This window comes from Strongylocentrotus purpuratus, unplaced genomic scaffold (assembly GCF_000002235.5).
Source record: "Strongylocentrotus purpuratus isolate Spur 01 unplaced genomic scaffold, Spur_5.0 spur5_scaffold_15, whole genome shotgun sequence".
In the NCBI taxonomy this organism is placed as follows: domain Eukaryota; kingdom Metazoa; phylum Echinodermata; class Echinoidea; order Camarodonta; family Strongylocentrotidae; genus Strongylocentrotus; species Strongylocentrotus purpuratus.
In genome coordinates, this window is record NW_022145600.1 from 20,256,493 (window position 1) to 20,280,579 (window position 24,087).

The window sequence follows — 24,087 nt, forward strand, 5'->3', positions numbered from 1 at the left end:
TGAATACTTCAACGTAAAATATCAAATAGATTGTTCTTAAAAGGTAATCAAGCAACAAAATCAATCAGTTTCCTTAATTACTTCCAGTATAAGATGAAATATCACGAGAAATCACTTTTCTATTAGATTCCTGTAAGAGTGCATGAGTTTATTCTTTGAGCTGAAAGTAAATTATTTTTGGGGGTCCAAACTCTGATGATAATCAAGCATATCTATAGTTAAATTCAGTAAAACATTTACATTTTTTAGGAGAAAAAACCCCAAATTTTCTCGTATGAACTTGAATATTTTTGAAAGCATCGTTGGTGTTTGGTTATCTGTTAAACAGTTTGTACAATCGAAATGCTCCAAGTCCTTTCTTTCATAACCTCATCCTACATCATTTAATTTCTATTTTCATCTTCATTCCAGACGAGGATGAAAATAAAAACTTCTGTAAAACAAAAGAGATCCAATTTATCGTAAACATCGACTAAATTTAACAAAGAAAATATTCGCTTTGAAAGCATAATCATAGGCAATGTGCGAGTTCATGATGGAGCGATTGATCTCGAGAGCGGAAGCACGTGATTCTTTGCTAATCGCATTGAATTCTGGGAATGATCTGCAAATCATTGACAAAGGTTACGACACGTATGTGACTCGTGTATTAAGGTAGCATTGTCTTCTGATAATGACGTATAGAAGATAAATCAAATGATATCAATCAAAAATTAATATCTACAGTACAGTAAAATTACATCCTTAGAAGATTGTATATCTGCTTAGTGGAGGGGGAGGGTAAGTTACTCTTCTGTATTTGTCATTTTCAATCACAAGATTATCAACAAGATTTGTCTTTGATATTCCAAATGTTTGACATGCAGCCAAGATACAGAATACGATGGTTTATATCAACAGTGATTATGACAGAGATGAGACACAATTTCTCATTATTTACTCACGTACATGTATACATTTGGAAGCATGCATTGATTTCCACCTTTTCACGAAGTATAAAACTCAGCCTATCCACACGTTACATCATTTAAGTTGCATTGCATATATTCACAGCAATACAATTTCAGGGGCCCGGCCTCATCTTTACAGTCAAATACACTTTTTCCTATAAAGTTGAATTAAAATTTCCTCACCCGTTTTCATGGAATTTAAATATAACAGATATCTTTTCAGAATCTCAAAGACCAGTCTCTTTCTTTGACTCTTTAAATTTATCATTAAACTTCTGAGAATAATTTTGTTTATATCAAGGATAAACCAAATTGTCACAATCCTCTCATTAAAAGAGGAAAACAAAAAATAAAATCCAACTTTTATGAGCAAAAGTATTTAACGACGTTTCTCATTATTTGGTATTGAGCACTCTACCCACAACGTTCGCAATACGTTCGCAATACGTTCGCAAAACGCCCGAGGCCGTAAGAACGTTTATATAACGTTGCATTTGCATTCCCTGGGTTTAAAGAGCCAGATGAATAATCACGTGGTTCAATTGCTAGTTCAAAAAATATAATGGGTTCGGAGAGATATACCGCTTTGTTCGACATGCAAGTTTTTTCCGGTAAAACTTTGATCAGTGACTCTGCAGGACACATACTTCTATAGAAGAATAGCCAGTGTTTTTTTTAAATCATGATAAATGATGTAAAGATAATAGCATAAGCCTAGAAAAAGCGGCCTTACTGGTTTCAATGTATTGGACCAAGAATACAAAGTTATCTATTTGTTACAATGGCGCTCGTATGTATATACTCATGACATAGTATTTTTATTTTCATTGTGAATACATAAGTGGAAACAGGTTTCAATTTGCATCGAATAACAACAACTTAAGAACTAGCACCTCGTACTTGAACACCCCGTTTCTCTGTGTAAAGAGGGAAGAGAGCAAAAAGTTTGGTCTTTAATATTCAAGCTCATGAACTTTTAGAGGCATTCATATTTATACACAGGATAATCGGGCTCGTATTTACTGAAGGAGAGAAATACATTCAATAAATTAGCTTGCATAATATACAATTTTCACATAAATATATAAAATGGTATCAAAAATACATCTGTGAGATTCTTCGATGTCATCAGCTGACGCCACAAAAATACTACAGTGAAACAAAGTCTCTTGTATTTGTTAATCAGCATCTTTTGGCGAGCTCCGATAGTTACTCTCGAAGTCACAGAACAATCAAGCCATCCCTCTGTGTATATTTGGTTTCAATAAAATTACATTTCGCTAACTGCATTTACATACTGTTTTGTCATTGATGAACGAACACTTGAAAGTCATGTACGAAGCATTTTCATTTTCATAGTTGCTTACAAAAACTAAAACGTCTTTGATAGTTAATTTATGAGATATAAATTATGTATAAAAACACAAAGTTAAAAGATAGATATCATGCAGCCATCATTACGTATTTGGATGCTCCGAACCAAGTCTTTTGTACTGTGCTAGTCTATGTCCAACATTCCGCTCAGGATAATCTTGTTGCCTCAGTGGGTCCCTCTCTGACCCTGTGGTGTCTTCAACAGCAGCGTCGGAGACCACTCGTAGCACCCGCGGGGTTCCGGGGTTGGAAGGAGATGCCGAACCGCTGCCTTCAGCAGGAGGTGGAGCAGGGGGAGCGCTCCTGCAGGCCTCCTCTCTTTTGAGATCCGTCTCCAGGTGATTGCTCTTCCGATGCTCGTTCTCATTCGAGTCTATTTTACCATTGCCGAGGTGAGTCAGCAGGGTGGTTGTTGTACTGTACTGGAGAGTTCTTTCCCGCAGGAATCTCTGACGGCACATCAACCGCTTGAACGCGTTTCGAAATTCGCGATTGGTGGCGTAGATCAGCGGGTTAAGGCTACTGTTTATCCAGCCCAACCAGAGAACTGTTTGGAAAACACTATCGCTTACGCAATGAGGGCAGAATGGAAGTATGCAATTGACTACAAAGAATGGCAACCAACAACAGATGAATACGCCCAGGATGGTGCCTAGAGTTTTTGCAGCTTTGTGCTCACCGCGTTGATTGGAGTCCATCGGGGTGTTGTGGGTCCTAATGAGCTTCTCCTGCCGCCGAGCCTCGCGAAAAATCCGTGCATAAATCGCGATCATGATGGAGGAGGGGATGTAGAAACTAATGCACGAGCTGATCACAGCGTAATACGGGTTGAGAAGAAATACGCACTGCGGAGGATCCATCTCTAGCGAGTTTTGACTACCCGGTACGGTGTGGATGTTACTGAATACTGGTAAGAATGAAAGAACGAAAGAAAGAATCCAAGCGACAGCAATCATGATCAGTGCGGTTCGTTTGGTCATTTTCTCTTGGTACTCGAAAGGCTTCGTGATGGCCCAGTACCGATCCACGGCTATGACACATAGATTCAAAATAGACGCTGTCGATATCATGATGTCCAATGCAGTATGGACCCTACAAAAGAATCCGAAAGGCCAGTAGCCGATCGTGTATGAGACAGCATTCCAAGACATGACGAGACACGCGACGGAGACATCGGACACAGCTAATGAAACAATAAACCAACTCGTCTTCTTCACGCGCAGGCGCCTCCACGACATCACGGCCGCAATCACCAGGATATTGCCGAACGCCGTTGCCAAGGTGACAACAGCCAGTGCCATGCCAGCCCCAATTTCCGTGGTTTTGACGGCGATGGTTTCGTTTGTGGTGTCATTGGTGTCCCCGAAAAAGTCTCCGTAGGATGCAGTGGATCCATCCATGGTGGTATCATCCATTGCGTAGGCACTTCTTGAAAGATGTAGCTCCAGGCGTTGATCTCCCATTACAGGTTATTCCTTGATCAGGCTAATCATCCACTACGACGAGCAGCGAAGATAGCCGATTCAATTCATCGTGACGTTTCCCTTTCTAGCAGGTGTATGACTGCTCTCGGGTGAAATGGAAGAAGTCAGCGAGCAGATCGAGCACTTTCAGATGTTTGAATTCGTTAATACTGATGTTTGCTGTCCGTTAACGCAATCAGAGCTTGGTTGATTTTACCGCAAAGACGTCTCAATGTGTACTTATAAGCGACGTATCAGTTGAAGTGTGAAATCTACCAGTCTTTTCCAGTTTCAAGAGCTTGTATAAAGTGAGCGTTGCCAACCGTCTAGATCGTCCTACAGGCGGCACCAACTGAACTCTTTAAAAAGGACGAACCTCCTTCTCAGACCTGCAGATGAAAAAGGGGAAAATGGAGAAAAAAGAGAAGGTTGTGAGTTGAAATCTGCCGTGTAATGTTAAACCGATGTTAGACGCGGGGACAGTAATGAGATAGAGCGTGTTACTTGCGGCTATTGTGAAGAGTGCGAATTGAAACTGATGAGAGCTGGCAAAGAACGTTCAAATAGACAGCTCTGTTTGGCATTCGTATCCTCTGTATTAAGGAAACAGCTGAAATATAGCTCCCATGATACGGGCAGATGCCCTGCTATGACCTCAAGGGAAACGCATCGTGAGAAAAGAGTACATTATCGACTTCACGAAGCTTAATGCTATACCCTAATCATTAGCTTTAACATTGTGAATATTTAAGATAATCTGTGAACAAAACAATACCAACATTTCGTTATCAATTCATGTTTTAGAAAATCAAATGAAACAGCTAAAGAGTTTATCGCCAACATCATCTACCTTCCTATAGCATGTTCCCCATGAAGAAGACAAGACAAGTGTATACGTTCCGTTCTGAACCACACGGAGTGTTACTCTATTGTGGCAGTAGTTAGGTGCACTTCGACAACCCTTTCCTTAACAAAGTGAAAGAAACGCTCATTGCGAGAGGCAACTTGGGGAGATGCAAGAAGACAGGAAGCTTCTATTCTGTTTGGCTAAGCCGTGTTATTAACGCGCAGTCGCTCCAGGCCTATTCATAAAGCCCTTTCTCTCCCATCTATTCCCGTCCTCTCTCCTTCTCTCGCATCCTTCTCGTACATTTCACTTTCTTCTTCGTCTTGTTTTTACCTCTCTCTAGAAATCCATATATATCTGGTGTTACCTACGATAAATATATTTCTACTTACTTTCCGTATCCTATTGCAATGTTAAAGTTTTTTTTTTTTTTGGGGGGGGGGGGGGGGGAAGGTGGTTAAAATGTGTGAGTACAATGCTTAGACTTACAATCTTGTTTACCATGATTTTTTGTAAAACATTTTCCTAAAGACCTTCAGTTGAGCGTGTTTTTGAACTCTTCAAAACAATAAGCGATGTACCATTTAGGATTGCCGTTTCCAAAAACTCTACCTTCTACTATTTTTGGATATCCGACGAGTTTCTCTCAGAATAGTAATTTCTGTAGAATATACAAGTATGAGCTTACGTATCGCTTATATTCGTACACATTTCACATTCATCTTACATCCAGTCTCTATATACTCCATATATTTCATCTTCATTTGCTTTTTTATATCTCAATGCCAATCTTTTTTTTTGTGTTATTCTGTCTTTTATTTCTCACACTCTCTTCCAATCTTCTTATTATCCCAGTATGCATACGTCACAATTAAGGTAATTTTGTAAATTGGATCGGTATGAGTCAAGGAACCAATCTACGCTTGATACAATTAACCAAATCTTTAATGTATTTGCCTTTGTGTTGCTACTCTTAAGAAAACATCCCAAAATTGATTATTTATTTCCCCCTTCGCGACACACTTGATCGATTAATCCTGTTGAACATTCGCATGTTGCCTGAAGAGATGAATCAACAAGCGTCAATCAAATTAATAAGAGCAATTTCCACTGACAGAAACAAGTTCTTTCCACCGCTTTGAGAGGCACAAAACGTATAGAAATAGATACAAATAAATGCATACTGACAAATGAAAGCACAAGTTATAGTTCAATACATACTGAAGTGTATCACACTTGTATTATTCAACCATTTGGGGAGGCAATGTCATTTTCGATTTTTCAAGCAGCCATTTCAGAAGTATTGCCTCGAACATGTAAAGTCTCAACATTCTCAACACAGCATTCTTACATGTATATATACATTTTGATGGATATGTTAGTTATACAATATGAATCCTAAACGCAAAGATAAATTTAGAAAAGGATTAACGAAGTAGTAGTTTTAATCCTGTAAACACAGGAAAAGCAAAGTCTGAAAAGAATTGTAGGCAGCTCATGAAATCGTGATGCAAATCGCTCTCTTCATATTAGTTGCAGACACTCGCAGTAATCAAATTTGAATGACACATTCGACATTTTTAAGTGATTTAGTCGATGCGAACCGTAATTGTTTTTCCTACCTCGCATTCGTGAATCTACATCTTTATCTACGAAATCGTTCGATGCACATTTCCTTGCTTCCACATCCATGTTTATGTCATTGCGATGTTGTACAAAATGCACAAAATGTCATTAATGGAATACTAGGGTCATTGTGCTAACGTTTCCACTGAAGCTGTAAACAACTGCCATCATTGTCTATGCCCTGAGGGAGATTTGGAATGTTTATCAAATTGTCGAAAATAATGAATATGCTCATGGAAACAATTAAAGAAAAACAAATAGGTTAATTACCCGCTTCCCTTCCTCTTTATGTCTTCTATTTTCTTTCTCATTTATTCAACTATTCATTCTGTGTTTTGTTTAAACTTTAAACTCGTTATATTAAGCCAAGGGCAATATCAAACCTCGATTGAATACCAACAAACGAAACGCCAAAAGATAACACCCAAATCGAATTTTGTTTTAATGCTGGGCAGAAAGGGCAGTCCTATGATCAAGGATGACTTTATAATTTCATAAAGAGCAGTGCAAAGGGTCAATCAATAAGCGAATTGAGACAATGACTACAATCAGAACGTCCATTACCAAAGAAAACTGAGCGATGATTTATTTTCCAACCGGAAATGAGTTGTGTGAAAGAGTATGAAGAGTCTTGATCCGATTTTAGGATCCCTAGTCATGAGGCCTTGGGATAAAAATCTAATAACGCAGATGGGTCAGGACATCGTTGGCCAAACCGAATTATCCCAGTCTTGCCAAGAGATACAGTATTTGAAGAGACCTCTAAAGGAGCCTCGATTTTTCAAATGCAATATGAACGGATGTGAATTCACACGAAGACAGGCAAGATAATTAGCTCGACCCTTGTGCTTAAGCCAGTTTTTGTAAGTGCCAGTTCTATCGAGACACTTTATTAAATTGTGTGCGCCTAGGGTGGGACTAATACCTTAGTCACACCGTCAAACCAACTCCAAACCGACCGAATTTTCGTCATTTTAAATGACATTTGGTGTAAATCTTTTGTTCGGTCTGGTGACGGTCTCCTCAGTTTCCCAGGGGAACAAAGGACGGACGAAAGAGAGAAGTGTGGAGTGGCGTTTTTGAGGTTGTCAGTAGGTGTTTTGGAGGTTATTGTGTGTGTGTATGGGGGGGGGGGGGGGGGGGGAGGGGAGGGGTGGATGTAGGGAAGGGCGTGAGTAAGCTGGTAAGATACTCAAAAAGAGTATATTCTGTCCATATATATTTGTTGTTCATGATCAATACTATTTATTGTGATCAACGAAACAACTAAATGGTCTTGGTGATGTCTTTGCGGCATATTTGACACACTGGCCACAGGCCGCAATAACGGACACGTGAGGTAACATCATACAACAATATGACACGAGTGTTTAGTTTAAACGAATGAACGAAGCAAAGGCATATAATACGTGCTTACCAAAGTTTGTTCGAACACTCTCTAGCATGTCTATGGTCCAGTAAATGTTTAATCAATCAGAAATAGTGCATATGTCCCTACATCTTTTCAATTATCTCGAGCAGAATAAGTAGATACGTAAAATTAAAAATAAATAAAACAGTGCCTTTGAATATCATCAAATTTATGAATCTGTTTACGCTCTTGGAATGGTGCTACGCACACAAGTTTGTTCTTATATACACGGTGTCCAGTATCACCTTAGGATTGTCATAAGACTAAGACAAATCGAAGAGGGCCTAATTCAAGTATATTTATCTATCTATGGGAGACACGTGTTCTTTGATTCTCTGTGTTGACCTAAGTGCAAAGAACAGCATAAGTTATGCGTGTTCAGTTCTGTCGCGACAAACTTTTCAGCGGGAGAATATCCCTTATAGCGTGTACTATAATCCCAAACACCCTCAATTGGTAACGCGAGAAGCCATTTGATGAAGAATTCACACAGAGGCGATTTCTAAAGGGTTATTTCGGGCAATTACGACCTACGGTGCTCATTTATCATTGCGCATTGATTTTCATGTGCCCCATAATTTACAAGTAATGATTCGATAAGCAGCTCTTCGTTACGAGGCAATTGATTCGAATTGTTCACCGGTATAGGCTATATTAGAAGGTTGAATGACATCCGCAGTAAAGGTCACCTGGCCTGCACGAAGCACCGTGCATGCAGGACGGGAGCTTTGTGAGAACACATGTGGGTACATTTCAGTTTCAGATATGAACACACAGCTCAACGGCCCGAATTCACAAAGCAAGGTTTGAGCTCAAACCTCCTTTTGTTTCGCCAAACCTCCTTTTGTTCTTTACAAACCAGGTTTGTAAAAAACGCGTAAAACGCGTCATATGACGTACGAAAACCAAGGTTTGACGACAAACCTCCTTCGTGAATTCGGGCCGATATGTTCACAAGATAGTCCAAGTGACCCCGCACTCCTTTCCACTCTGTACAGCCATGGTCGAAACATAATTTTAATTGATTTTAATTTACGCATGGCGTCGACGAACTTAAAACATGATGATGGATAGGCCTATACGTACACGAACATATAAACGATATGATTTGGGATAAGACCTAACCATTTGCGGGAAAAAATAATGTTGGATATAATATCTAAACAAATCTTAAAGAAAAATGGATGTTCGACATGCTGAATGAAACAGTTAACAAATTAAATTGAATAAATGAGAAAAATAAGAGCTACACAAATTACTATTCTGAACCGATAAACCATGTATATGATTCAGCCGCATTAAAATACTCTTAACTGAATCAGAGTTTTATTGATCTATAATTTGACGTGAATTGCTACAATTACTTGATATTAACTTGATAATGTATATTTTTGGAAAGGAAATCCTGCCATTAAAAGAGCAATTTCGCCCTCGATATAATCAATTGACGGTGGAAAACAAATCTGACTGATTACCCATTAAACAGGAGACTCAATTTACCTTCTAGGCAGTCAACAATTAAGTTTAAATTGATTTCAATCAACGACAGTAAGAACGCAGCTGATGAGTTTTGATACGGAATGAATCAATAATTAATGTAACAACATACCCGCTGTGTTTAATATTTTCTTTAAAATTTGAACCGGTCTAGCCCACGAGGGAGCGGGATAATGTAGGTATCTTCTGGACAGATTTGCGCCACGCGGGCAAGCAAATTGAATACTCTTCCCTCGGGAAATTACCATTTGTTAGATACAGAGCGAGAGAGAATGCGAATCAATCGATTGTATTGACGGAACGCGAGGTGTGAATAGTTATGTGCCGTGATGACAAGTGTCACGTGATGACAAGTGTCACGTGCCATAACTCGGTACGCGATTAAACGCTTCGTGATTAACATGCTAGATGGAACCTCAATTCGGGTAATTACCATCAGCACATTGAGCCGATTAATGTTGACAAAATAGATTTGTTCATCGCTCACTCATCAATTTCTATACCATCTGCAGAACAAATTGCCTATCACATAAGCAAGGGACATTTTTTTTCACGATGCATGCATGTTTCAGCAAGCGGACAATGATATTTTAAAATTAAAAAATCGACACGTTTTTGTCTCCTCTACCTGTCTGCAAATGGAGCCAACTACACAGGTTTGTCATGAGGTTCCGTAGAGTAATGTATGTCTTACTTTATATTTAATTGAAGACCACGCATATGTTATATAAACCTAAAAAAAGGCCCTTCTTTACTGTACAACACAATCACAACTATCTTCGAAAATCAACTCAAGGGCAATTCCAATGCCCTTTTCTATTGCCTTAAGAAATCATGTTCAGATTCGTCATTGTTATGTTCACATATTTCAATAGGTAACACACAAGGCTATTGAAACTGCGTTATGCTGATTTTTCGAAACTAGTTATCGTGTTGTCTACAGTGTCGATAAAATAAAATCGAAATTAAAAAAGTTTAAATGATTGAGAAAAAAACTACAACAGCGGATCAATGAGGCTGTTGTTGCCCCACCCTTCCCAAAATTGCAGTTTTAATTTGTCTATTTCTGTAAATCAACTTAACATATATTATAAAGTGGAGTCTTTGCTCTAAATCTTCTCCACCGAAACTCACAAAGAGTGATATATCTAATACAGGGGAGGATTCAAGAAAGATACTTCAGCACAACACACTTGAAAAGGTTAGTAAACTTGGAGCAGAGCATTCGAATGATCGCACTCAGTCTCTATTTCTCATACACTTCTCATCAATGCGTTACACACTCCCCGAATATGCATGAACTACTTTTGTCTTCTCTTTCTTTTTTCAACATGCATAATTAGCTCCCTGGCTGCATAGGCAAAGATATAAGCAACCTGTAGATTGCGATTGAGCTGATTGAAAACAAAGCAGAAAATGAAAGCCACGAGTTGGCCTGGGCATTGATTTTTGCCGCGTCGCAGATCTTAATAAATCCAACCTAGGGTGCTAAGGAACTGTTCACACTGCGTCAAAAGATCATCCACGAGGATGCCATTTCTTAGTGCGATTCATGCGCAGCCTCATAGTACGTGCTCACACGTCTTTAGCGTGACCAGGGACCCGTTTCACAAAGCCATTTTTCAATGACAAAAATCAGTGACAAATCTGTTGATAACCAATCAGAAGCAAGGATTTCGGTAGCTTATAACAAAGACTGTCATTTGTCACTGATGACAAGTTTTGTAAAACGCCCATCTGGAGTGGTCTACGTCTACAGACGATAGCAATATTTCGAGGGGCTGTCCTCGGCCAGGATGCTGTGCAGGACATGACATTTTGGGAGCAGAGGAAACGGCTCGTTTTAGGATCGAACTCTGATGAGTGTACATCTTTCCGTGTCCATTCTCCGGGGACCGGGGAAGGCATCACCAGATTTGGTGAGCTTGGATGGAGCTGGATAGGGGTATGGTTTAGGAGTTGGATAAGATAAGGCTTGTGTGGTTACGACCTTTCTAAATAGCTCATATCACTAAGATATGAGAACAGTAGTAAACGGGCGAATCCTCTTTTAACTTCATCTATGTACTATTTTGCAACACATTTCGAAATTCTCAACAAATGTGGCAAACGACCTCTTTTGTATCACCCCTATATTCCCATCTCATATTCTCCCTCTTCCCCTCTCTCTTTCTCCCGTAGCCTCTCAAAGCCTCTTCATTTATACTCTTCTGATGGTGGAAGGTTAATGCCTCCAAATCAACGTGATTCATTCTACTCTTGGAAGTTTACCCTGAACGGTTGAAACACTTTAGGCAGTAAAATGAGAGATATCAGTAAATACCCAATCATCCCGATGGATCATTTTAAGACGATTCCTCGAAAAGAGTAAGACAATTTGGTATGCTAAGAATAGTTTTGGGTTCATGTTTTCAAGTTTAAAGACAGCTTATCATTCGAAAGCCTCTTTAGTTAAAATGGCTGGGGAAAGAACTGTCTGCCACTGAGTAATGCAATGAACACGGCTCATCACGTTCGTCTTTCTCTTGTTGCATCTGTTGTGTATAGAGTTTGACACCAGGGGGGTGTTTCCCGAATATTCCAATTCGAACTTAGCTCTAAGTTGGACTTAAATATTATGGAGAGCCATTTGTAGCCTAAGAATAAAATATATTCAAAAGCAAAAAATCAAGTATTTCATACTTTTTTTAAATTCCACATCAAGAACATGAACTCTCCTTGATAATAGAAAATATGAATGATTTCAATCAACATTTTATGCTTTTTAAATAAATTTAACAAAATATTTGTATAGATGCTAACGGCTTTCCATAATGTTTAAGTCCAACTTAGAGATAAGTTCAACTTAGGATCTTTGTGAAACACTCCCAGGTATATATATATATATATATATATATATATATATATATATAAGCAAGTTTAGTGAAACTGCAATTTCTGACAGTGCTCAACTGTAGGAGCAAATGTATTTAGTTACTGATGAGCCTTCTGGCGAAACAGTCTGTATAACTCGTGTAACCTTCCAACTCCTATATATATATATATATATATAAATATGCGAATATAATTTGTGAGAGATGAAAACGAGACAATAATGGTTCGTAGCTCTTTCACATTTCCCATTTTCCCGTGATGATCTGTTTTGTAATTGTTGAAACCTGTGTCCGCCGGGAATCGAAATGCCTTGAACAATATGCCGCAGAGACGGGCCACTGGTTTCGACCGCGCAACTGTTCACTGTATTGAAACTTTAAAAGAATATTGTAAAAAGCAATTACTGATTACTTAAAAGTTTTCGAACAGTTTCATGGTACCTTAAACTAGAAGAGATGCAATATGTCAAACTGCATAATAAAGACTGGCACCTAAAGCACGCTACTAGCGGCAGCCATTTGTTGACCAAGGACAATGGCCTATACTCAGGACAGTCTATTCTCCAGCTAAAATATTGCAAAGAACGTAAACGGCGTAACATACCAAACTTCTTAAAGAATAGCATTCTTAACTTCCTCTTCTTTCTGAGCTCGCCTCGTTTTATCAATGACCATGATTGAAGTAATTTAATTGTTTGGATAAAATGTTCCTTTCCACGTTCTCTGCCGCTGCTGCTTTCCACTTCATCGATTTGTAAATTGAGTCCGACGCTCGGAGCGAACGATCGTGCTGGAAAACAAGATTCAATTCTACAAGGTATCATAATGCCAATCCGCAGACAGAAATTACCATCTTAATCATATCGAAGGGACTAGGGAATATATTCTCTTGGGGGGCCCAGGCATATTGTTTATCTTATCTCGGGAGAGTTGTTTCTGATGCCAGCCAGAAATTCGCTACTTCGTTAGCTCCTCCGTAGCTACTGAGGGGGGTAGCACTGAATCAGTCTAAACTGTCCCGAGAACTTAACGGCAACGAAAGTGACATGCAAGTATTGAACAGGCAAATTATGGAAAACATACCTGCGGGCGAAAATGAAAGCATCAAGAAAAAGCGTTCTAAAGAATAATTTTGTTCACGCTAAACAAATTCGACGGTTCCTGGAATGCTTAAGTCACGGATTTAAGAGATATGTTAGCATCTTATATGAGAGGTATTTATAGTGTCCCGACAAATGATGAAAGGAAAAAGAGAACCTGGTTTGTTTTCAAACTCCTATTACATTTTCGCTATTTTTTTTTGCCAAACATGCTTCTTCAACTATAAAGAAACGTTATTTTGTATAAGTGTTCCGTTTTACACAATCTAAAGTACAAACAGACAATGACACAAATATATTCCAAGAAGGTAACCTTATTTAAACAGGTAAATAATGGAAAACAAACATGCGGGCTAAAAGAAAAACACCAAGAAAAAGGGTCGAACGAATTCGACGTTTTTTGAAACACTTAGGTGCCGGATATGAGTTGAGAATCCAGACAACGATGAAAGAAAAATAGAACTTGATTTCTTTTCAACCTTGTTGTATCTTGTTTTCTACTGTTGTTAATGCCAACAGTTTGTATCTCCAAATATAAAGAAATATTATTTTAAAAGTATTCCGTTTTTATAGAATATGAAGGACGTAATGCCACCAATCTATCTCAAGCAGGTCACCTTCTTTAAAGGAGTCCGTCAAGTATTGACAAAACGTTGCATGCAGAAGTGAATAGACAAATCATGTTACATTACATAATCTGTTTGTATGTTCAGTTCATCCTTATGGATTAGTTGTTGAATAGGAATTTGCTTTTTATGACATTACATAATGAAGTTCATCTGGCTATCAAACGCGTTCATCATTTCAACTAGATGCACCATAGAAGTAGTTAAATTACATTATACAAATAATGAATAATGAATGCTTATGAGTTCAATAGAGTGTGAATATTTCGTGAGTTGAAAGATTAACGTTCTATTCAACGAGGCGTCAGCAGTCTGCAAATAACCAAAATTGCACGCTTGTTGAATAGTACTACGGCGAATAGTACTACAAACGGACGCTCGTGCAATAGTATATCTTTTGAATATCATGTGACCAACAATCCTCCAATCAAATGACAAGGATCTACTTAGGTGTTGTATAATACATCCTATTCGGTAAAATCCCACATGATGAAGATTTCAACTAGATTCTATCATGAAGACAATAGTTATGTAAAATGGTCAAGGCTATTCGGCACAGTGAGTCCATTATATATGTTTGAATATCATGCGATGGTAGCATGCAGGCAATAGTCAAGTAATATAGTCAAGGCTATTCAGCAAAATGAGTCCCCTATTAAAGTTTGATTGGATATCATACGGTAGTGGCATGTAAGGAATAGTCAAGTCGATAAAATTAGTCAAGGCTATTCAGCGCAGAAAGTCCCCTGTTAAAATTTGTTTTGATATCATACGGTAGTGTCATGTAAGAAATTGTCAAGTCAATTAGTCAAGGCTATTCAGCTCAGAAAGTCCCCTGTTAAAGTTTGTTTTGATATCATACGGTAGTGTCATGTAAGAAATTGTCAAGTCAATTAGTCAAGGCTATTCAGCGCAGAAAGTCCCCTGTTAAAGTTTGTTTTGATATCATACGGTAGTGTCATGTAAGAAATTGTCAAGTCAATTAGTCAAGGCTATTCAGCGCAGAAAGTCCCCTGTTAAAGTTTGTTTTGATATCATACGGTAGTGTCATGTAAGAAATAGTCAAGTAAATTAGTCTAGGCTATTCAACACAGTCAGTCCCCTACTCATGACCTATTTTTGTTTGAATATCATACGAGGATATCATGAAGTCATTAGTCTAATCATAAAGTCAAGGCTATCGAGCCCCCTATGTTCGTGTTGCCAATGACCCTGCAGTCTTCACAGCATCAAACATTCCATGTCTTGTTAGACAAAAGGATAAATAGACGCCAGGCGGAGGACAGAGTCCCACGAGGCCCATAATCTCGTTCAGACTATCCAAATTAATCGTATGCCGAAACGAAAACCGAAAAGTAATACATTTTCCAGTCTGAACGACATCGTAGAGCTAAACGCAAGTTTAACTAACGTTTCGAAAGAAAACGCGATAAAGAATCAGGGTACTGGTCTTGCTTAATCGTCGTATATCGTAAGAAGACCAGGCGGGGCTTATTGTGCACGCACTTGTGATTGGTCAGCTGTCATATCACCAGACCTCTTCAAAACTAGTTGCTACGTTTCTTGAGACGCTTTTATCCACCCCTTCGCTACACGATTTTGTAAACCGACATACCTTTAAAATATATCGTTTGACATTCCTCGAGTCTGAACGGGTTACAAGTCTCTACCCGACTTGATCGGCCCAGCGTGAAACATGGTTAGTTCGCTGCTACGACTCCCATTTGTTGTGGGGTTCCTATCTCTTGTTTGATCTATATTTGTCCTGATACTCTAGGGACTGTCTCGCACCGACCACCAACATGTTCACATCTTCACCTGATAATCTTCCTTTCTGGGCGTTTGCAAAAACGTGCTCAAAAATAACTATACATTAGTTACAGTCAAACCTACTGAACAAAAAAATTGTTATGTGGGACCATACATACATGTGGCGTCAAAATATGATCCAAAGCGTTCTATGTAGAATATGATTGCATCTCAAGAGAAATTCCTTTCGTGTGACATATTCTTCAAAAAGGGCGTCAAGACAGGGAGAAAGGTTATATTCTTTAAACAAATTAAAGGATTTTTTTTTGCTCATGGAAACCGCCATTCTACCGAAGTAGCATTTGTATTGAATGTGTAGAATACACAAAAAACTTTGGATCGCAGTTGAAAACACCAGTCGTAATGAGAGACCAGGGACAAGTCCCTGGAGAGACAAACAAAATAAGTCAAAACAACCTACAAAGTTCGCCTTGCATCTTTGGAAAGGAGACATCTATCAAGCTTCATCGTTTGTATTCAAATGATATACATGTACTTGAATAGATGGATCTTTGATCACATAGGCCTTCTCGGATAACGCAAGATATAAGGGAGTCAGCTGCAACATGGAGGCTAAATATTTCAAAGATTTGTATGTTGTTTATGAATCAGTTTGACGTGGCGTATGCAACATGCACTTCTCATTAAGCCAGACATGTTCATCTCGACGGGCCCCGCCTGGCCCAGAACATAGCATGTCAAATGACATTACTTTCCACACCAAACAAGTTGGCAGCTGCGAGTCACTTTTTATTTAACCCCTCCAGTTCCTCCGGTAATACAAACACAATGGCATTTTGAGGTTTGGGGTAAAGACAGGGTATAGGGGCACACTGTGACAACAGGGGCTCAATTATCAGTTATAGCAAGCAGTTGTCATACCCCTCGGTAATTTGTTTATACTTTTTAGTTATGCAGATGATCCACTATTAAGTATAGTTAGTTTACAAGCAATTTAAAAGAGAAATAGTTGAGTATTAAGAATGAGTTCTGTATAACTTGGTACAATCATTATTTATCTTCAACTACATCAAACGAAATAGTTGAATACAATTCTAGGATTCAGGAAAGAAAACATGTATGATTATGTTTACATTATCTTTCTGTTTAATGAATCGATAGAGTTTGCAATGCAATTACAAAGTACCAATTCATAAAGGTACTTAGTAAATATGGGAGCTGTTCTTCAGCAACAATGTCTACTCCTATTGGCCAAGAAGTTCCTGATGTTTTGAAACAGAAATTATTTCTTCAAATGTAAAGAAAATTACGTCAACATGTTTTGAATGCGAACGTATTTGTTCAAAAACATATACACAGAAATAGCTCCAGGGATACAATCTAGCTAAATGTTTACAATTTCAAAAGAATTGATAGACTACACATGATTTATCAGCGCGCTTGATTGTTTTGCCTGAGTGAGAATTGACATGCATCATTCATCCATATTAGGTCCTATTATGTTCAGCGGAAGGATGGCAATAGAAGCAAGCCCTTGAGAAGTAAATCCTTCAAAAGTGTCTCGTTTAATTCCAACCTTGACGTAGACTAAGACAGGCCACATTAGGCTATTGTATTTATTTTGAACAAAATCAAAAATCTCTTGGGTATTCGTCAATTTCACATCCTTAAGTGGAGGTATTGTTGACAAAATGCTACGCGAAAAGAAAGCTGATACATACAAAATACTCTAAATTGTTCTACTTTTCTTCACAATCTCGAAGTGAAAGATAAAAATACATTCATGAGCCAAAAATTATTGATCTGTTCGTAGGCCATACACAAATTATACCTTTCTGGTATGATATTGAAGGAAATAGTATTTAAAAAAAAATTGTTTATGATATAAATCAACTTGACTTGTTGAATCTTTCATAAATTGCCAAGAAATAGCTACTCAGTGAAGGTTTAGGAAGCTTACTGTGATAAAAAAAAACGACAACAACCACAGCCTTAACTCTGTGTTCATATTTTGTACACACATGCTAACCATTTATTACAAAAAAAGATAAAAAGTACTTAGCGGGGAAAAAAAAGATGATAGCTTTTAAGGGAGACCCTGACCAACTGACCAAGCTAATACCCTGAATCATCTTCATCTTTGATTCCCCAACGCCCTCAACTGGCCTCCAGGTTTCAGAGACATACATCAGTGATAGCCTTCACTAATGAAATCTTCATTAGCCTTAAACAAACAGATGCGGTAATATAACGAAAGGGGGTCACTTGTAAAGCGGTGACAGCCGGGAATTAAGAGAGCAGACGTGTAATAACGCGTAATAACGCGGAAGTCGAACATGTCCGAAGAATATTGAGAGGCCACGTAATTGGGGAATTCCAGAAACAAGGGAGAAAGTGAAACCCTCCTTTGATCATGAAGCGACGAAGATTTTATTATAGATGTACGGGAAATGCAAGAAAGGTATGTACAGTGAATTTCATGTGTGTTTTGCCCTGATGTAACCCACCAGCAATTCTAAATATTAATATCGAATTCGAGCATAGACTTTGACATGTTAGCATGTAGGGTCCCACGAATGATGGGTGCAATTCATATTACTCAACTTCATGAACCCGGAGACATATTTCCGGTGTTATTGATTATTGAGGGGCATCGATGTCAAATCTGATGAGAAATTTTTCGCTGACGGCGATATGTTATTCCCTCTCTCTCTCTTTTCACTTTTCCCCGAATCCAGGGAACATCGTCCGATTATCCTACAAGGGGAAAATTCGCTTCAACAAAAAACGGAGTTCACTCTTTTGTGATACACCTGGACGAATCTCTAAATGTACGGCACTAAAGGCGTGTTAAAACATGCCGCGGTAAACCGCTGCAAAAACTGGCCGTATTGTGTGTTAACTTGTAAATAAACGGCAACCGCGCAAAACGAAGATCATGCGCGTATTCACTGATCTTTAAAGCGTATTCTACTTAAAAGTCGTCGTCGTCTTCAAAAAAAAAAAAAAAAAAAAAAAAAAAAACTCGCCGCGGTTACGAGGCGTCGTATCTGGGCGGGGCCTAATGGTACAGGTGTGGGTGCCATCTTTAATCCCCATCTCAACTTGGAGAGGAGACTTCAACCCTATACAATTACAAGGTCATCACACGGCTATGCTATAGAAATAGTCCTACTCTAAACCATGCAGATTAAAGACTGTATGATAAAAGACATGTCCAGAAATTAAGTTATTCCTTTACAGACGACATTTCGAATTCAAAGATCTCCCATAACCGCCGAAAACTGACTTTTATTAAGGAAATAGAATTTAATATTAATAACAAGGTGTCCATTTCTTCCTTTTACCACACAAATGTGAACAATACACATGCAGTGTAAATCGCCGTCTTTAAAGATACCGCATTGCGATTTCCAAGGTGGCGCCTAAATGCTTGTAGATGTGGGAAAAGATCGAAATGGATGAGAAATATCTGCGACAGGAGAGCACACAGGGCAATGCATACATTGCAACAATTTTCTCAAATGACAAATTCCCAATCTAGACTGCTCGAATTTCAACGTAGCCTATCCTTAATTCATCGTGACGATCTCAAAATGAAATTCCGGCCAAAAAGATGTAGAAGAAGGAGAAGAAGAAGAAGAAGAAGAAGGGGACGGAGAAGAAGAAAGGAAGATGGCCATTCTTTTCACTTGTTCGATATAACATGTAAGTAGAAGCCATTGCTAGTTCGTGGTTTGTACGATACCTGCTCCTCCTACAAATGCCCAGCGATAACTTCCTACACAAATTTAGTCCTTAACTCCAACCCTGGATCAAAAACTAAACCTGAACCTAACCCTAAGCTGAACCTGAAACCCAATCGCAACCCTAGCCCTATTACCCTTGACAAAATAAAGCCCCGATCAACTCTCGCTGGAGCCAAAGCCACATCATTAGTTAAACTCACCAAGTGCAATTAGCATTACTCAGGTGTTAATACATGCAGTCTTAATTGGAGTCAAGAGTTCAATACATTCCGATATTTGCAATTAAAGGATAATACATCCTTAAAATCCTTCTTTAGAAATGGTACGGATGGTAGATTTAAGGCTTAAAACTCACGTAAATTAAAGTACAACCAGTCGTCATCTCATGAAGATATTAACATGTTAATGGGCAAAGCAATTATCTGCTAGCGACGAAAATTGTGCCGGATTAAGTGAAAACAATGAGATTATTATTTTGTGCGATCACATACTGTGGTCGAGCGCTCATCTGAATAAGGGGCAGTGTTTCCGGCTAGCTAGTGTAGGAGTCGGACAATTCTTTGAATCGTCCAATTTGGTAGGGAGTTTTATCCAGACCACACATGTTCAAAATAACAACAATAATACACCAGGTCGCAAAGACTTTCAAGTAATCACCTGCAGGGGAATTCCCATGAGTTCCTCTATCTGCTTATTGCCCAAAGAATCATGTTCGGATTACGTGACATGTCTTTCTAATGTTCCCCCAAAAGGATGTACATATTTCTCGAAAGCATTTGCGATCGTCTTAATCATTATATCGGAACAAAGGCGTTGATTTTAAGCCCTGAAATCTCTTGGTCATGGCTCTTTCAAAGTGTCCTGCAGGCTGATGGATATCATTCGTACAGTGCAATGCATTTTTTACATACACATTAATCAATACGGGAAGGCCGGTCCATTTAATTAAGGGTGGAATTTGTCACAACGAGTTAGGCTCTATAGCTGCGTGTCGCGGTTTTTGTGAAATGAGACACAATGAAACAAAATCAATGTGGAACAGTTATGAATCGTAATTGATTTTAAATTCCAAATCAGCTGTTTGTGTTGCGAGTCTGGTGTCGGATTTATGTAGGTCATTAATAAAGGGCACGGTACCGCAGTAAAGATGAGACCTTCACATACTGTACATGATTCATGTTTACAGAGAATGTAGTAGAAAATGAGGAGAATGACATTGAAAAGAGACAGAGAGAGTAAGTAAAGAGATTAAGTAAAGAGGGGAACGAGAGAGAGAGAGAGAGGTAAGAATGTGAATGGTTAATGAAAAGTCCTATCAATAAAAAAAAACGCATAGAAGGGAGAGTATTGGGAGATAAAGAGAAAGAGAGAGAGAGAGATAGATAGAGAGAGAGAGAGGGAGGGAGAGAGAAGGGGGGGGGGTAAGAATGTGAATGGTTAATGAAAAGTCCTATCGATAAAAGAAAAACACAAAGAAGGGTAGAGTATGGAGAGATAAATAGAGAGAGAGAGAGAGAGATAGAGAGAGATGGAGAGAGAGACGTGAACATGGATGTAGACAGAGACGGCGGGAATTAGATAAAGAGAGGAGAGAGGAATGAGATAGAAATACAGAGAGAAAGCGAGAGAGAGAGAGAGAGAGAGAGAGAGGGGAGGGGGGTGGTGTGAGGTAAAGAGAGAGGTAAAAAAAGAGAGACAGAGCGTAGTCCGATAGAGGTGCTAAAATATACGGTTGCCAGTTGCGATAAATCTGTCTTCTAGGAAACCGTAATAATCGAAGAAGTAAAATGGGTCATTTAGCACATTCACGAGTATTCATGTGCATCTAACTGTCTGCCTATTTCCGTTTCTCCCATTGCTTCTAAATGGGGATGGAGGGAGGGAAGAGAGGATGCACTATCGGGGTACCCTTGCGTGAGTCAAACCTGTGGCACTTGGGAAAAATGTTGAAGGAGTTGTTTGAATTGGGCACCTCTGCCAAAGCTATAGGTGCACAATAATGGAAAAGGAAAAAGGGGAAGATGGAGGGAATGAAATGGAGATGTGCGAGAAAGGGAGGATTGAAGATCGTGTGTGTGTGTGTGTGTGTGGGAGAGAGAGAGAGAGAGAGGGAGAGAAAGAAAAAGGGATGAGGGTAGATAGGAAGGTATGGGGCAGAGTGTGAGCAGAGTTCAGATAAATATACAGGGGGCAATTTGAGAGATGGTCCTGAAGAAGGTTGAGAAGAAGTTTGGGCAACATCACACTTAAATTATAGCCCTAGAGGGAGAGACAGACATAGACAGAAAGAAAGAGCAAAGCAAGAGAGACAGACAGAAAGGGAGAAAGAGAAAGAGAGAGAGAGAGAGAGAGATGAATAGATAGAAGGAGAAATATACAGAGAGAGAGAGAGAGAGGAATAGAGAGGCTAGCATCCAAATATATCCTGCACTATCGGAGAAGATAAGGTTCAAAAGCAGAGGATATCAAATACTACTAATAGAAAGACACATGTGTGAACAAGTGATATGTAAGTGGTATTATGCTGTGAGGCAGAGGCCTCTCGTATCATGTACAGGGTTCAGAACAAGTCTTCATATCGTCTTTAAACTCTAGGTTCGCTTTCAAACCCACCTCATCTCAATGACATTTCTTTTCTAATATTCCACGGCGGTACTTTAACATCTACGGTAGATCCTAAAATGTACTATATCTCTCTCTCTCTTCCCGTATTCCTTCACCCTTCCCCTTCCTCTCACCCTCCATCATCGGTAGTCGAGAGGAAGGAGAGCATGAATTCACCCTCACGCTCGACCCTTCACGCCCGATAATACCTCATCCTCAAAATAGGCGTCCGGTTGATTAATATCGAGCCGAGGGTGTCGGTTTACCCGCATCGTTCTTGTCAGTTCGGTCTACGGAGTCCGCACCCGGAGGTTGCGCCGGACAAGGGTGCATGGTGAGAAAGCAATACACTCACATCCACTGGAGAGCATGAGCACAGCATCATAAGTATATAACAACCAACAAGAGGTAGACTGTGCGTGACAAATGTCCCTGGAGTAAACACGGGAGGGGGGGGGGGGGGGGGAGGAAGGCGGCCGGGATGAACAGAGGGGTGCGCCATTAATATGTATTTTAAACAGCAGGGTCGAAATCGAGGGTGGTCACGCGGGAATACCAGTCGAATATGTGAACTCGTTGAATAAGTATAATGTATACGAAGTTATGGATTATGCTACTGAATATCGGTCAATAGCTTCATACTTATATTGGGTATCGCTGTAAGCTCCATAGAGAAAACCCGTGGGAGACCGACGTTGTTACCATGTATCGTCTGTGTGCAAGTTTTCTAAAACCACCATCATAATTTGAAGCACCATTGATGCAAATATACACTAGGCATAGTGTAGGGATTCACCCTTTAACTGGTCAGCTGGCAATTGGAATCGTACACCCAACCTAGCTCTGCCCAGGATATGTCCAAGGTGTATTTCAACTAGCGGTTTGCATTTAGATATCACTTTTCAGTGTAGGTGTATAAGGTGACAAGGTTCACGTGTGTGGTGATAGTCTGATATAACACACCGGTGGTTGTTTAGGTGAGGTTCGGAGATTGGGGGTCATTTAGCATGTTGAGTTCCTTATGAGCATGAATGAGGTCGGGGTGCTTGTATTCTAATTCATGTTCGACTGAAGTGAGAAGTGAGAGTTGCAAGAAACTGTTTACAAGTAAGTGTAATTTCACGGACATCCCATTGTAATGCGTCGTAAAGGTATGTAGTCCCAGTTGCAAGAAACGAATTGCAAGTGTCGCCAATATATATGTGTTAGTAAATACACGTTTCATGACGATGTCGACGAAATTGGATTTTACTAGTGTTCGTTGTAACAGGCCCCTGGTTCCTTTATATGTTCCACCAACCAGCCAATGATCATTGCATTAACACAAACATGTAACGCCAAAGATTCTATTGATTTTGTATAACAAAACTTTGGCAAACCTTAAACATCACGACACAATGAATATGAAACAGCTTAATGATTTGCAATACGGTTACGAATATCTTGAGCAACACAAAACCCTTTTTACTTGAAGACTAGAAGTCGATGGATAGAAGAAAATATCGAAGACGGATTCCAAATCAATGAACCGATCGTCCCGACAAAATCAGAAGGTGACATGAAGTCATGAAGATGCTACAAACAAAAAGTTAAATGTTCCAACCGTCATCAACACTCCATCTCGTCGAACATTGCCCTTTAGTTGGGAACAAGTACCTCAGGAACCATGACATTGACTCTCATGAATATTAGTCTAGCATCTATCGAGGAGCTGGCGAAGACCTATCGTCATTACCATGGCCGTTTACCAGGCCCGCTCAGGAAGCTGATTAAAGTGACTCGGTAACATTGCCTCAGATTCTGAAACAAAATCCGTGATTTAGCTCATGCTGCGATCATAATTATAAACTTTTAGGTCAGTCAGGAATCCCATGACTTTTACAAGCCAATCGCCTGTCTGATTATCAAGATATTTATGATTGGAAATCGAATCAAATTTTGCGCTTTCCTAAGGTTTTTTTTTTAATAACACTACAGTCTATTGGGGAAAACGAGTATGGTAACACCGGCCACTCCAAAGAATTTTAATTGTTTGAGGCACTTCATGATCATTTTGAAGCGCAATTTTTTTAGGGCTTCAATATTACACCATATCACAGACACCGATAACACGTGCATCCCAGATTTAACATTGTTAAACGATGCCTTTAAGGCGAAAGAAACACCGGTGCATTTGAAACGTGAATGGGTCTCGAAA

The 24,087-nt window shown here is 39.3% G+C and overlaps 1 protein-coding gene across 1 annotated transcript in view; it reads right to left on the reverse strand.

The window, feature by feature from the left end:
- Nucleotides 1–1,771: 1,771 nt before the first annotated feature.
- The window catches only part of LOC762451 (D(1) dopamine receptor), a 55,601-nt gene continuing 33,285 nt past the window's right edge, over nucleotides 1,772–24,087 (reverse strand). The window contains exon 3 of the mRNA XM_030985798.1: nucleotides 1,772–4,176. Coding sequence (XP_030841658.1) covers nucleotides 2,408–3,787 — 1,380 coding nt within the window. The 5' untranslated portion in view covers nucleotides 3,788–4,176 and the 3' untranslated portion in view covers nucleotides 1,772–2,407. The remainder of the gene's footprint in view (nucleotides 4,177–24,087) is intronic.